At 34.4% G+C, this 15,225-nt stretch overlaps 1 protein-coding gene and 1 long non-coding RNA gene across 7 annotated transcripts; one reads left to right on the top strand and one right to left on the bottom strand.

Moving 5' to 3' along the window:
• The first annotated feature begins 2,429 nt into the window (after window positions 1-2,429).
• On the top strand, window positions 2,430-3,364 carry LOC121206565 (uncharacterized). Its single transcript, XR_005901629.1, has 2 exons — window positions 2,430-2,568; window positions 2,687-3,364. It is a non-coding gene; the product is annotated as an uncharacterized lncRNA (long non-coding RNA).
• On the bottom strand, window positions 3,226-8,847 carry LOC107888464 (uncharacterized). Of its 6 annotated transcripts, none has more exons than XM_016812577.2 (16): window positions 8,383-8,847; window positions 8,214-8,308; window positions 8,019-8,132; window positions 7,673-7,777; window positions 7,461-7,532; window positions 6,867-6,979; window positions 6,166-6,300; window positions 5,787-5,858; window positions 5,312-5,399; window positions 5,155-5,226; window positions 4,940-5,040; window positions 4,568-4,685; window positions 4,180-4,248; window positions 3,957-4,067; window positions 3,700-3,830; window positions 3,226-3,543 (listed from the first exon to the last, which is right to left on the bottom strand). In XM_016812577.2, exons 1-15 carry the CDS (start codon window positions 8,477-8,479, stop codon window positions 3,720-3,722), a joined length of 1,473 nt encoding a protein of 490 aa, XP_016668066.1. In that variant the 5' UTR covers window positions 8,480-8,847; the 3' UTR covers window positions 3,226-3,543; window positions 3,700-3,719. The 6 variants fall into 6 exon arrangements, with proteins under 6 accessions (XP_016668066.1, XP_016668065.1, XP_040933493.1 ...); XM_016812576.2 differs by having other exon boundaries at window positions 3,226-3,539; XM_041077559.1 differs by having other exon boundaries at window positions 5,787-5,855.
• Window positions 8,848-15,225: the final 6,378 nt, after the last annotated feature.

The following is a 15,225-nucleotide window of genomic DNA, read 5'->3' as shown; positions in this document are numbered from 1 at the left end:
CTTCGAACTCTAAAACACAACATCGAATCATATCTTTGAGTATCTGGATTACTCGCTCAGACTGACCATCGGTCTGTGGATGAAACACTGTACTGAAATGCAATCAAGTACCTAGAGCTTCATGTAATTTACTCCAGAATCGAGACGTAAACCATGGATCTCTATTAGAGATATTAGAAACGGGTACACTGTGCAATCTAACAATCTCGGCAATATACAACTCTACCAATCTCTCAAGTGAAAAATCTATACGCACTGGAATGAAATACATGAATTTCGTCAAATGATCTATAATGACCCACAACGCATCTTTCTTTCTCAGAGATAGAGGCAATCCCGATACGAAATCCACCGTGACATGTTCTCATTTCCACTCTGGAACCATCACAGGTTGTTACAAACCAAAAGGTACCTGATGCTCGGCTTTAACTTACTGACAAACCAAACATTTCAATACGAACTCTGAAATCTCCTGTTTCATACCTGGCCACCAATACATCTGTTTCAAATCGCCTAACCTTTTATTACTACCAGGATGAATTGATGAGCTACTACTTTGAGCTTCCTGTAAAAACTTCTGAATGAGATCAGAATTTCTCGGAACACAAATTTTGTTTTTAAAGTACAAAAATTCATCAAAACCAACATGAAAATCTGAATCAGATGTCGACTTAATCTGTTTCCATTTAGTGGTCAAATTTTCATCACATATTTGAGCTTCACAAATCTGTTGTAAAAGCGTAGCTTTTAATTCAGCTAAAATTGAACTGTCATTAATCAACGTCAATCGCGTGTTCAATGCTCGTAAGGCAAACAAAGATTTTCTACCCAAAGCATCGGCAACAACATTAGCCTTTCCCGGATGATAATCAATGATCAAGTTGTAATCTTTCAATAACTCAAGCCATCTACGTTGTCCTAAATTCAAATCTTTCTAAGACATCAAATATTTCAAGCTCTTGTGATCTGTGAAGATATGGCATTTTTCTCCATACAAATGGTGTCACCAAATCTTCAAAGCAAATACGATAGCTACAAGCTCTAAATCGTGAGTCGGATAATTCTTTTCGTGCAGTTTCAACTGTCGAGAAGCATACGATATTACTTTGCCCTCTTGCATTAAAACACAACCCAAACCATTCAATGAAGCATCACTATAAATCACAAATTCTTTACCGGACTCTGGCTGAACTAACACAGGTGCCACAGTTAACAAAGTTTTCAACTGATTAAAACTTTGCTAACATTTCTTCGACCATTCGAACTTAACATCTTTTTGCAACAGTTTCGTCAACAACGTTGCAATCATCGAAAATCCCTTGACAAATCTTCGATAATATCCAGCTAAACTCAGAAAACTTCTTACTCAGATACATTGCTCGGAGGTTTCTAGTCCACCACATATGAGATTTTACTCGGATCAACTCTAATACCATCTGCCGACACTATATGTCCCAAAAATCTGACTTCTCAGAGCCAGAACTCACATTTGCTGAACTTAGTGAATAGTTATTTTTCGCGTAAAGTTTGCAAAACAATTCTTAAATGTTGGGCATGCTCTATCTCATCTCGTGAATATATCAGAATGTCATCAATGAATACAACAACAAATCTGTCTAAATACAGTTTGAATATTTTGTTCATCAAGTCCATAAACACAGCAAGTGCATTAGTAAAACCAAATGGCATCACAAGAAACTCATAATGTTCGTACCTGGTTCTAAACGCAATTTTCGGCACATCAGAGTCTTTAATCCGTAACTGAAAATAACCAGAACGAAGGTTGATCTTTGAGAATATCGTCGCACCTTTCAACTAATCAAACAAATCACCGATGCGTGGCAATGTACGCTTATTCTTGATCGTGACTTTGTTGAGTTGTCAGTAGTCGATACATAGTCGCATTGACCCGTCTTTTTTCTTAGCAAATAAGACAGGAGTACCCTAAGGAGAAAAACTGGGTCGGGGAAAACCCCTATTTGTCAACTCTTACAACTGTGCTTTAAACTCTTTCAATTCTGTAAGTGTCATTCTATACAGAGCTATCGATATCAAAAATATTTCCACTATTAATTTAGTAGTAAACTCAACCTCTTTGATCGACGGTAACCTTTGATATCATAATTGAGCTCAAATATAACTATATTTAAGACCGACTGTGCCAGTCTAGTGAATAGAGTGCAAAAGCGTGATAAGGACATCACTATTATGGGCACTCACTCGTATCAAGGAGATTTACAAAACTATGGTCAATATTAAAACTGCGGTTATTTTTGTTGGGCCAACCGAAATTGTAATAAGGTGGGCGACTTTATTTGTAGAAATTCTATTACTAAATCTTATAACTGTACCTTTGATATGGATTATCCTGAGGATATCCATGCATTGGTTATAAGTGATTCTATAAATTGAGTTGACCTTTCCGGTCCTTTTGTCAAAAATAAAAAAAGCCTCTTCCCATTATGCTATGAGCCAGTAACCTTCTATAGGTTTTCAGTTATTGGCTAGCACGCTTATTGATTAAGCTTTTATGCTTTTTGGGCTTTGAACGCATGCATATTAGATTTGGTACGTTTAACCAAAATATAATAGTCTATGGAATTGGGTCACATAACCTTATACCATAATTAATCTATTAGTTCGAGCATTGATTATACACCAGTTGATATTTTCAGTCACTTTGCAGTACGTCCAGGGTGTTGCCGGCAGCAATCCTGAAAACAAGAGGAAAAGGTACGAGATAGGGGAGGGCGGGTTAGCTGATGTTTTCTCAATCACCAGAAAGGTTGTAAGAACTACGCTTTTAGAAGGCAGTGCCCAATCCGTAAGATAAAAGTAGAAAATATTAACAAATTCTGATATTTTAGTTAGATGGAATGGAGTAATAAAGCATGCATGTCATCTAATTTAATGTTTCCTTTGGTGATCTAAAAGTTAAAATATCCATCCTTGCATTTGCAGTTAAATGAATCCGACATTATAAGCATCACATTAATGCTTATAAAGTAAGAACCAACATACAAAATACAGAGTATGAATGGCAGAGCTTAATTTTAGGATTGGATGGAAGTTTTAAATCAAGAAACATAACATTAGGATAGAATATTGGCTAGCTACTTGAAGAATTATATATGATCAAAACCAACCTCCTCTGTTTCATTCTAGAGGTTAGATCGGCTGCTTCTCACGGTGTTCTTCAAACATTCTAGATTCTGGAACTCATGCTTCCAAACAAACATCTCAATGGATAATATAAACGAAGTTAGCAATTTTCATAAAGCTACAACATGCCACATACCCCAAAATATAATGTACAGCACATAGATGACAGAAAATGAAACCCTCAAATTGAGATAAGGAAATACACACACACATTAAAATCAACAATATGCACAACTGCATAGCTGCTTGCTGGACCACGTCTTCCCACCCACATCCCAGTTCCCATGTCACATGATATGAAGCAAGGATTTTAGGGTTCTGATAACCTCATTACCACGTGGCTCAGGTTCATACATGTATATCCTCCACTCACCATCCTGACTTCAAATTCAATTACTAAGTTAATATCATAATTTTAAAAAAATAACCAACCCCTTGAATTAGTCTTCTGCTAATTATAAAATTAGTATCATACTTTTTTAAGAAAAAACACACAAACATGAAATACATATGTATATATAGGTGAAAGTGTCCCACCTCACCGAGGTAGCATAGCATTAAGCTGAAATAGAACCCTGTCTTGCCTTCAGCACGAGTTCCTCAGTGGTGACACCAATAATCTCATTTGCACGTTTCAGTCCAACACAATAAAATCGTCCAATAGAATCCTGAATTCAAAAACATTTGCAAACCAATTTATCCACAAGAAATGTATTAACTAACTTGAACCCAAAAGATGAATATATTTAACAAATATGAATATAATCAAGTTTATGGAGGTGGAATATAAGGACCCGAGAAACAATTTTCAACTTCTCTAGCTTTTCAACTGCATCATCTACATCAAAGTTACAGCTCTCCCCAAATTCCTCTTTAATTAGTTCCTCGCACCTTAGATCCAAATCCTATATTGAATTATTAAAAGGTTATGCTCTAATAAAATGGACCCACATAAAAATTTGTCACATTGAAGAATATCTATAAAGCAAGGAATGATGAAAAAATAATGATGCATACCTCCATGGTGGCTTTACCTTGCTCCATTAGTATAAAGAATGAGATGATTACCTCGATTACCTCTTTCACCTGCAGTCAAGATTGTTGTTCAGAATAAAGGAATATTGTGGAACAGAAGGAAAATAAACAAATAGTAAAGCTCATTTTAAGATAAGACTCTGTTTGGTTTCATGTCCTATATGCACTACACATCAAAGCTTTGCAACTGTGTAACCAAGCAATTAAGGCTTGGAATAGTGAAGGCTATACAGCTTCTCTTGCTTTCAATATGAATCAAAATAAAAAAATAGATGCTACAGTTTCTTGCTTTTGGCAGGAAAATGTACTAAAATTTCGGATACAAGACAGATAAAGAGAGAAAGGAAAAAAAAAACGGAATGCAACCTACTTCCTGTTGAATCACATCATCACACAAGTGAAGTAAAGTTCCCCTTCCACTATCGAGTTGTTTGTCATACATGGACTGTGTTATTAAATTCTGATATGTAGCCATGTTTGCTTCAAACCTAAAATGTAATATGAAAATAATAACACAAATCAATCAAACAATGTGAAACATGTAAAGCAACAGAGACACCAAGTAATTAAGTATAAGTGCCTAGACAGCCAACCAGAGGCACATGGGAGAACATAGTATAAATAAGAGGACATCCCTTTACCAGCTTATATTTCTGAATGGATCCATCAACATTGAGTCCCACGACATATAACAAAGAGCATAAGACATATTACATTTAATCAAAGATGGAGGAAAGCATACGTGAAATATGTCTTAGCGCAGTAACCAATCACAGTTGACAAAATGGCAAAGATGACCCAAAGATCAGCTGTAGGCATTTGAAGAGAACTAAACACAGTAACCTGTGAATAAAGGCACAATAATAGTGCATTCAATCAATATGAATACCAGGCAGAAATGAAACAATGGTGGAAAGACAAGAACAGGTAACAGAGAAACATCATTGCTCAACTGACCGGCCCCACAACAGCAGAGGCAAGGAACTTGACCCAGTCCATGGGAGTTAATCCTGGATTTTTCTTTTCAGGCTGTTATGAAAGAAAAAAAATAATATCATACACATTGATCACCTGTCATATAAAAGCTTCGAGCAAGGAGATAAGAGACACTCACAAGCACTATTTCCAGATCTGCCATTGGAATATTTTTGAAATGTTTTACGTATATTCCTCGATCCGTATTTGGTTTGGGGCTTGCTCTCCTGGAAGTTCACCTCACATCTTAGATTTCTTTGAATTGCTCTTCATGATTTTTATTTAACTAATTTAGAAAGACACTAAATCCAAGAGTAGTTTAGCCTTTTTCCTAAAGAAAATATGATTCTCTATCCATGGAAATTTCTGTCTTGATGCCCTTTCTCCTTTCTTTTCCTTTACTAATAAGATAATTCTCTCAAGACCAAGAGAATAAGAAGATGAGGTGCTTTCAGAATACTGTTCCAACAATCAATATGTTCAACCTTGAAATAAAGTAGACCAATAAACTGGCTTTCTAATATATCCATATCAATTATTGAAGAAAGACATTATTGACAATTTCTAATTTATCTCAACTGGAAACTTGTATGGTAAGATGCAACATGCAGTACCTGTAGACAACAATAATCCTATCAAAAGTAGGCTCTTGGATTGTAGTCTTGCTCACCAATTTCTTGATGCTGCTTAATACAGAACAAGCAAGTAATTGACTAATGACACCACCAGAGTTTAGGAAAGACATGCTGCTAATGATAAAATCATATAACTATTTAAGAGGAAAGATATGCAAATATTAGTACTGAAATTAAAACATAAAGCTAAAAAAAGTAGCTGCATGAAAATTGTAAATTATCAAGACTAGTTGTTCAAATTTAATGATGATGGCATGGAAAGCATCCTACAAGTGGCTTAGAAAGCACTTAGATGGTATATATGTTCATGAATAAGTACTGCCCTCGAAAATAACAGCATCAGGTGGTACTTCACAACCTTAGGTCCATATTTTCAAGACGGATCCGTTCAACATACAAATCTTCACTGTCTGCTTCAGGGTTAATTTCATCATCCTTCTTTGGCTCTTTCTTATGTCGTTCTCTTAATCTTCTGTTCAAAAGTTTTTCCAATCTGCAAGGATCATATCTCTGGAAAGCATTAAAAGGAAGAAAAACAAAATGTATGAAGCAATCAACTCTACAAGAAAAAGAAGAAAGATATTAGTGGTGGATCTTGGGACTAAGTTTTGGAGGGCCTAATTAAATTTTTTAAATATTTTGTGAGAATAATGAGAATTTTCAAAAATTTTAGGAGTACTTAATTAAAAATTTCAAGGAAGTAACGAAAATGTCCAAAATTTTTCGTTCTTTTTTTTTTGGGGGGGGGGGGTTGGGTGTCTTGGCCATTACCATCCACCCCTGGCATCTCATGGCGAACTCTATATTCTTTGCAGTAAATTAACAATTTAGGACCCTTAATAAGTGAAGACCTCAGAATGGTCAAACATTACCTCAACCTACCAGTCATACTAGTTCCAAGATATTTTGAGTTATAGAAAATTTTGTTAAATTACATTCCATAGGCTTAACCATAGTCAGTTTTCCAATTACCTCTAAGCAACTGTATCTAAAGGTGCTTTAGCCAAAAATATACCAAAACAACTCATAAAAGGTAATAATTTTCCTAAAGATGCTCACCGTGTCAGCCTTAAAAGAAATGCCCAAAGACGTGCAATGATCATATCCACCTTCTCCATGAAAAAATAATCCGCTGTACGATCAATTCCTATCCCACGTCTGAAGATAATGTACTAAAAGACAAAATGATTTATGCTTAGCTTAGGAGAGAGAGATATCAACTAATACATCTGAATCGAATATGTATAAGCAAGCATATCCAAAACTTCATTGATGATATGGTATTGAAATGACTCTGCACTTGTAATGTATTTTATGGATATATTATATCTTTAGAGCAATAATATGGCATGTGCATAATCATTGAGAAAATCATCTTATATAGGTCTCAAGCATAATATTATGCCATTAACCAAAACAAGTCTCTGGACTCCGATCCGTCTGATGTACAAACACATAGCAAAAACCACACGGAAAATACAGAAAAAATACAAACTAGTGAAAACTAACTGCTCAATAAAGAGAATAAGTTCAAAAATCAAAATCCTTCTGGTTTTGTCATATGACAAACTAAAGCGAAACTTCGTCTTACTAGTGATTGTCCGAAACAACACAAACAATGATGCACCTTCTATGCTAAATTGTAATCACAACCTTATCAGCAAAATCAGGAAGGTTTGGTTGGGGGTGCTCTGAAAAATATCTCTTCAGAAGTGTCTTGTCAATCTGCATTCAATGAAAACAAACTGTGTAAGATAAAAAAAAGAATAATATTATTAACACAGAATAAAACCAACTGGTATATTCATATAAAGATTCAATAACTGGAGATGATAATATACAAAACAGACGAAGTTGCAGATGACCTTAGATTCATCAACTATTATGGGAAGGTTAAGAAGATATTGCCCTGCAAGTGCGACATCAATCTCCTCATCTGTAGCAATCTTAAAATTACTCTTCTCCATCACCTGTACACCAAAGGGAAATTCAACTACCAGCGTGATGCTAAATTAGCAGCCAAAATTAGTAGCATATATGGTGTTGTTGGAATCAATTTTAGTTATGTTAATGGAAACATCAGAGACACACTTATCATAAATGAAATTCAAGTCATCATATCAATAACACTTGCTTGCACATAATACATGGTTGTTATTATACATAGAGAACATTGTTTCTTTTTTACCCGTTAGAAGCAGAGCAGAATACCTGAAATAAATATGTCAAGAAATTCTGTTCAAGTACATCTACTTCTTCAGAAGATAAATTTTGCTGCTGCAATTTCTGAGCCCCATGTACAGGGTCGAAGAGGGAGTATAATTGCTGTGGACATAAATCCAACTAAAATTAGGGGGAAAGGGAAGGAATAGGAACAAAATGCTTCAAGGATTATGTTTGTAATACCATTAAATCCTCAAATTGGAGAAGATACCAAGCTCGTATCGTGTACTCAACTCTCTTGCAGAACTTTAGAAATTCGGCCCGATCAGAACCATGTTCTGTAACGTGTGAATGAAATTAGTTAAAAGGATAGAAAGAGAAACACAAAAAGAGGAAGTGGAGAAATGGATACCAATTAGGTTGGCCAAAGTCATGATTAGCTTGGGCTTGAGGATGGGGATGACGGATTCACGCTCTAATCGAATAACGTCCTTGTTTTTGGTGTCCATGGCAGAGAAGTGGGTGTGGATTCAAAGGCGATGAAGAAGGAAGAAAGAAACGCAGGTTTCATTGCTTTATGGGATTCATGGCGTGGGATGAAAGGCAAGGTAAATCGTAACTCCCAAGACTCTACAGCCATCTATTTTAACTTCAATTGCAATTTACAAAGCATTTAATCCAATTTTACATGGTAACTGAGTTTACAGCATTAATATCTCCCGGCCTCTGCATTTTGGTTTTGTCAGCAACGCCTTGTCCGGGGCGGACGGAATAATAATTAATAATTACTTAAGCCAACCATCAAAATGCAATCGGAGGCTGCTATATCAACACTATCGCCATGTTTGGAGGAGTGCTGCCTTAATTTTTTTTATATTTAATATAAAATTTATTTGGTTAATCCGCAAATTTGCTTAACCATTATATTCTAACTTTTGTTTCATTAAATTTTACCATTTTTTCATTGTTATATACTTCCTCTCCTTGAAACAAGAATATCTCTACTTCCCAAAACAGCTTTTCCAAAATTTGCAGCAGCACATATGAAGTGGGTTACTTTCTGATTGCACGGGTTTCTATTTTCAAGACCAGCTTAGGGAAAAACTGGTCAGGTGAGAGTATAGGCTAAGCAACATTAATGAAAAATAGTTTGCAAATTAATCAATAATAATATCTCGATTTCGGGTCTAGAAGTTTTGACCTCGCAAGTGAGGGTCGCCACTATTTTGACGAATTAGGATTTGTCAAAGGGATATCATCAAGGAGTTCGACAATGTTTTGGCGAACTGGTGTACGTCAAAATATGTGGTAAAGGGGTTTACCAGATTCATTGGAAGTTGTGTTCGCCAGTTAAGTTGCGAACTAGAGGTTCGCCAATCAAAGTCGAGTCAGACTCAAATTAGGAAATAAAGATACTATGTATCTATGATACTTTTCGTGCATGTAACTTTCTTCTAAACCGACTAGTCTTCCTAAGTCAAGTAGGGTATCCTAGGATCACTAAGACACTTAGTGCCTATAAATACAGTCATTCTTCCATGAAATTTCTCCCATTGATATTCTCTCATTAATCCTCTATCTTGTTAGGGTTGATTGTCCAGAAAGCTAGGTTCGCTTGCATGTGTTAATTTCGTAAGTTTTGTTTGTTTAAGTAATTTGTGTGTTTATGTATGTTGCGAACCAGTCGGATCATCTACCAGCAAGGATAAAGGTAAAGCAAAACTCGTTTAAATTTTTAGCTTTATCAGTGAGTGGTTAAGTCCTGCCATAAGTGTGCTAACTATCATGTTTTTCAGTATGAATGCTTAGGGTTCGTAACTTGTGTGTGAACTGCTATGTTTTCTAAGAACTTTGATTTTAAACTAAAGTTTTAAGAGTAAGCTTTTCATAAAACTCTGTTTTTAAAATTTTGTGTCACACCCCATATTTTTATTTATTATTTCGTCAATTTATTAAACAAGCTAGTTAGTAGTAAAGTGGTTAAGTGCATAATTAAATTCTTAGTAATCTTAGGTTCAATTTCCATTATCCACATTTTTTATTTAAATTTTTAGCATGTAATAAGGGATGGTCAACTGCTTGCCGTCCACCCTATAGTTACCTTGTGGGGAAGATTCTTTCCCCTTTTATTGAGTCAACTTTCTCCCAATACCTCCCCTTTTCACTCCATGATTTACTTTTTGTGTCTATATTTCCCCTATTGTTATTTTCTGTCCCTTTACCTTACCATGGCTGACCAATGTACTTAGACACCCAAAAACACTCATTTTTATTTTTATTCACTTTCTCTCATCTTTTTTCTCTCTTCTCTTCCTCTTTCCACTATCACTTTTTCTACATTTTGTCACTATACCACCACCATTAGCCACCTTTTCTTCACCAAATTACCACTACAACACCACTAGATATTCCCCACTCTTCCATGTCTCCCCCTCTCTTCCATGTCGCACCTTCACTGCCTAAATCACCATTTTCATTGATTGTCATCTTCTATTAATTTCTTTTGTTAAAATCGAACTTCTAATCATCTTTTCTTATTTTTCATAGATCATATACAATTCTAATATCTATTTATTTTATTTTTGAATGACGATTTCATTAGATAATCTTCTGTTGTAAAAGAAATACTGTGGGATCAATGATTCATCTATTCTTTGGGATTTTTCGTAAGCGATCCTTAAACTTCGATGATAATCTTTCCTTTCCAACTTATTAAGGTTGAATCTAATAATTCTTTTACACACGTGTGAAGCATTCTTCTTCGTACCGCTCGAATTCATATTCTTGCTTTAGGAAAAGTACTTTCACTTGGAAGATAGATAAATAAGTCTCCTCATTTGATTTTTCTAAAGAGACTTTAATGGATTTTTTAGCATTTTAACATAGTATTAATTTTATTAACTAAGCTTTCAATGATTGATCTCCTCCCTTAGAGTTGGAAACGGTGTAGATATCATTGGAATTTGTGAAATCAGGTGTGGGGATTTACCTACTCAAAATGTGTGAAGTTGTTAATTAATTAAATAAATGTGATGACATTAAATATTGTTTAAGAAATTATGAAATGCGAAAATGTGCGAATACACTATGTATTCAAATGGATTGATAAATCCGTTTAGAATGAGGATTCCACGTAAGTGATTTTGAACTTTCAAATATGTGATAATATGAATGTGTTTGTGTGATGTTCTGTTAAATGTGATGTTATATGATTCCCTGGCACTCATGTATTGTGGCATATGGCGTTATTGGATATGCATGAAAGATAAGCATGTTATTGTTTCAGTTGATATTTTAGTTCGCATGTTAAGTATGTCACTATATTGTTTCTGGTTTGCATGTTAAGCATGCCACTATACTTATTCTGATTCGCATGTAAAACATGCCACTGTGTTAAATCATAATGAAAAATAATAATGTGGACATGCATGGGGTTGGCATATGATTGTACGGAGGAAGATTCTGGAAGTTTAGTAATCTACATATTTTGGTGGTTTAACCACATTATCTGGTGGCTTGGCCACAATATTCTGTATCTGGCAGCTTGATTGCATTATCTGGTGGCTTGTCCACATTATTGGTGTGTTTTTGGATGTGTCATACCCCAAAATTGGGCCTAGAAGTTTTAAGGGTAAATTAGGAATTTTGACTCGAAGTGGGTTCGAAAATTTTGAAGTGTGGTAACTTGAAATTATTTTCAACTATAGCTTTTTAAAAATCAAGTCAAATTTTGAAAATAAGGTTGAAGAGGTCTTTAATTTTAAAATAAAGATTTTTTTGTAAAAGGGTTCAAAATATGAGTAGTTATAAAGCAATTATACCAAAGTTTTTAAAATACCCTATTTTCTCCTCCATCTGCATAAAACACATGACAGTTTTCTCCCATTCACTTGTGTTGCTGTCACTTGAATTCCCAAAGACCTATTCATCAAAATTTGATTTCCAAACTCCATTCCTTGGATTTCTATTATCACCCAACAAATAAAATTCTGTAGAACATCAAGAAAAACACCAAAAACACCATTGATTTTGTCATCTCTCAAGCTTGTGAGTTTTCTGCATTTTCAACCAAATGTTTGTTTTTCTCCCATCGAAGGTAACGAATCATTTTCCTATTATTTTTTTGATGTTATCTAGTCTTTTAAATAGAGTTTTTACCCATTAAATTGAATGTTTTGAATAAAAAACCAAAATTTGGGTCGTTAATGGTGGATTTTAGGATTTTGGATAAAAACATGGTTTCAAAGTGTTTTTCAATTTGTTTTTGGCATGATTAGAAGGTTTATAAACTTTTCTTAAATTTTCATTAAGAGATTTTAAGGTTTTATTGAGTTTTCATGAAAAATGCCTATTTTACGTTGAAATTTTGGAACCATGAATCTGTATAGTTTTGGGTAGTTTGAAGGTTGAGAATCATTTGTAGATGAGTAAGTAGATGAATGGAATTGATTTTAGGCAAAAATAATAAGTAGAGACCGAGATATTTGAGTTTGAAGTTTGCTATGTTGAAAATTTCGGTTTCAAGAGAATCTAGCTTAGGCTTGTGTTTTTTGGTTGATTGAGGTGAGTCTTTGGTTGAATGTTGATTTTTTTGTTGTGTGATTCACTTTTTCGAAGCTTCGGATTTGTTAGGATCTTCTACAAGTAAAGTAAAAGGCAAGGAAAAACTATTTAGTGCTTTCAGCGACTCGACGAAAGTATGAATGGTGAGTGTTTGGAATCGCTGTTAATAGACACGATTCTGATTGCCCCTAGACGTACTAACGTCCAGAGTGTGACTGCTACAATAAAATATATAAATAAGAGATGGTATCCGCAAGTATACAGGTCGAGTTGTAATATAACTTTTACAACAGAGAGTGAGTACTCTGAGGATCATACCCAAGGGAGGCGAGTGCTAAACCAATTTCAACCTAAACACTAAAAGATATAATTAGTACTTTAAATTAGTTATAGTACAAAAATATAAAATAAAGGATTTTTAGGGTTTTTGTGATAATAAAAATAAAATAACATAAAAATATAAAAATTCAAGAGACTAAAGAGTGGAGTAAAACAAATCTTAATTATGGGTGATTAGCTCATTCGGTAATCACCATCAACTGTCTCTTCAGGTTCCTCGTCAACCAACTAGTCGTTACCCTAGCAGGATCTTTTAATCTTCCACTAACATAATGAGTTAGCAACGACTACTTATCTTCCAACCTCACAATTCAAATTGGTTTGAGGTGAAGGTGTTCACGGATGGGTCATACCAATTTTGGGTTAATTCCCACCTTAAAACCTCTTGAGATTGTCAGGCCTAGGGTTTGTTTCACGCTCTTCCTTTCCCAAAAGCTGATCCACTGAGTAACCCTACAAAACAGTTAATAGATCATACCTCCACTCGCTAATCCCCCATAAAGGGATTAGATCCTCATGGCTTCCATAGACAATATAAGATCAATATAAAGAGCAAACATGTTAAATAAATTGTTAGTATAGAGTTTATGAAAGAGCCTAATTGTATTAAGAATTGATTGTGAATCCACAAAGTTTGACGATCTCCCCAAATCAGATCTCTTGAAAACAAAAAAATAACTGAAAATAAATTCTAAAAACCTAAGAAAGGAAGAAAACAAAACTAAAATTAAAAGACTAGTTATAAATTGAATGAATGGTTCCCCTAACTGTTAGAGTATGCCCAAAGATCAATCATGAGATGGTTGTAATAACATATTTGATTTATCATGTTTATTAATATAATGTGTTACCATTATTATTTCAGTTTTTTTCTGTGTGTATAAATAAACTGTTTTATAATAATGTCCTGAGAATGATATGATTATTCTTAAAAGGTCATTAGTCAATTATTAATGTTGGAAAGGACGACAATAATGCATTAAGACTAACATGTAGTTGATTGATGATAAAGAGTTGTCATTGATATGGAATGTCAAAATCAATGCATGAATATGTGTGTTAGAGAACAACATATTGGACTGACCCGTTATGAGTATGTTTCTTGGATTATTATGTAATTGTCACAACATTACTCATAGTGATTAATATGTATATGATCCTCAGACTTGAGATCATCATACAACTCAGACTTGAGTTGTATATTTTGATACAGTCAAACATACACCGTAACTGGTTGTTTTATAAAGGCTGATGTTGGATATACCACGATCTATGTAGAGGGATATGATTGATCGAGATAGGATAAGCCCCTCCTACATAATGGGAGTAATATCTTAGGCCACTTGATTGAGTGAGACTAGAAATGCATGGCCATGCTCAAATAAGTTGATATGAGATGTCATACTTATTTGTATATCATAGTCTACTTAATATATCAAGGAAGATGGAATGGACTATGCAAGTGTGACTATTTCATGACTTGTGTCCAATCCAGAGATAAATAACTTAAGGATTATTGCATAAAAGGTTAATCATAAAAGGTTATGTCGAATCATGATTTCTTGTGACTTAGGTAGCAATGATGCATTGCAAGATGCCACTCATTGTTTGTAACATTGGAATCGTTCTAGTATTACTGCTAACGTTACAGGAACCTATAGGGTCACACCCTATAGTTGAAGTGAACGGAATAAAACATAGTTGGTGTTGTTCTTGGTTGTCGCTTGAATTAAATTAATTATAGAATTAATTTAATTGGGTAATCAAATATTGAACACATTATGTACAAGGTTGTTGTACGCATAATGAGAACATGAATTTGGTTAGTATATAAATTCAAATAAATATACGGTTTATCAAAATTATATTATAATTAATGTAATTATAATTTTTGGTTTAAAATATTATTATGTTTATTTAATTTATAGAAACCCTTAAAAAAAAGATATATAAGAATCTCATTTTTCTTTGAATTGGGTCTAGCAGCCGTCAAAGAAAATTATTTTCAAAACTGTTTTGGGGATTCCTTCTGTTCATAACCAATTGGGTGGATTACGTAGAGGCCGGGGTCAGATAGATTGTGGCTAGGTTCGATAGCAGATTAGACTACTCGTTGTTAAGGCGTTACTGTCTACTCAAAATAAATATTTGGTAATTTCGTAACCTTTATCACCTCGGTTCGTTCCATATCCCCAGCGTTGATGGCTAAAAGGAAACAAAAGGACTTCTGTTTCTGGTGCGGGGCTAAATATCAATTGGGCCATAAGTGTGTGAAGTCTCAGTTGTATCAATTTTTGTTGGAGCCGCTCTCTAATAGTGAAGCCAATGAATTTCAGGAGTGTTCTGATAAGTT

This window comes from Gossypium hirsutum, chromosome A09 (assembly GCF_007990345.1).
Source record: "Gossypium hirsutum isolate 1008001.06 chromosome A09, Gossypium_hirsutum_v2.1, whole genome shotgun sequence".
Taxonomy (NCBI): domain Eukaryota; kingdom Viridiplantae; phylum Streptophyta; class Magnoliopsida; order Malvales; family Malvaceae; genus Gossypium; species Gossypium hirsutum.
Note: the sequence above shows the minus strand (reverse complement) of the source record. Positions and strands in the feature narration are given on the sequence as shown.

Coding starts and splice junctions, on each gene's coding strand:
- LOC107888464 (XM_016812577.2), bottom strand. CDS start 8,479: ATGGACACCAAAAACAAGGACGTTATTCGATTAGAGCGTGAATCCGTC. Junction 5,859..6,165: donor CTTGAAAATATGGACCTAAG/GTTGTGAAGTAC, acceptor TTCTGTATTAAG/CAGCATCAAGAAATTGGTGA. Junction 4,686..4,939: donor TGCGCTAAGACATATTTCAC/GTATGCTTTCCT, acceptor ATTACATTTTAG/GTTTGAAGCAAACATGGCTA.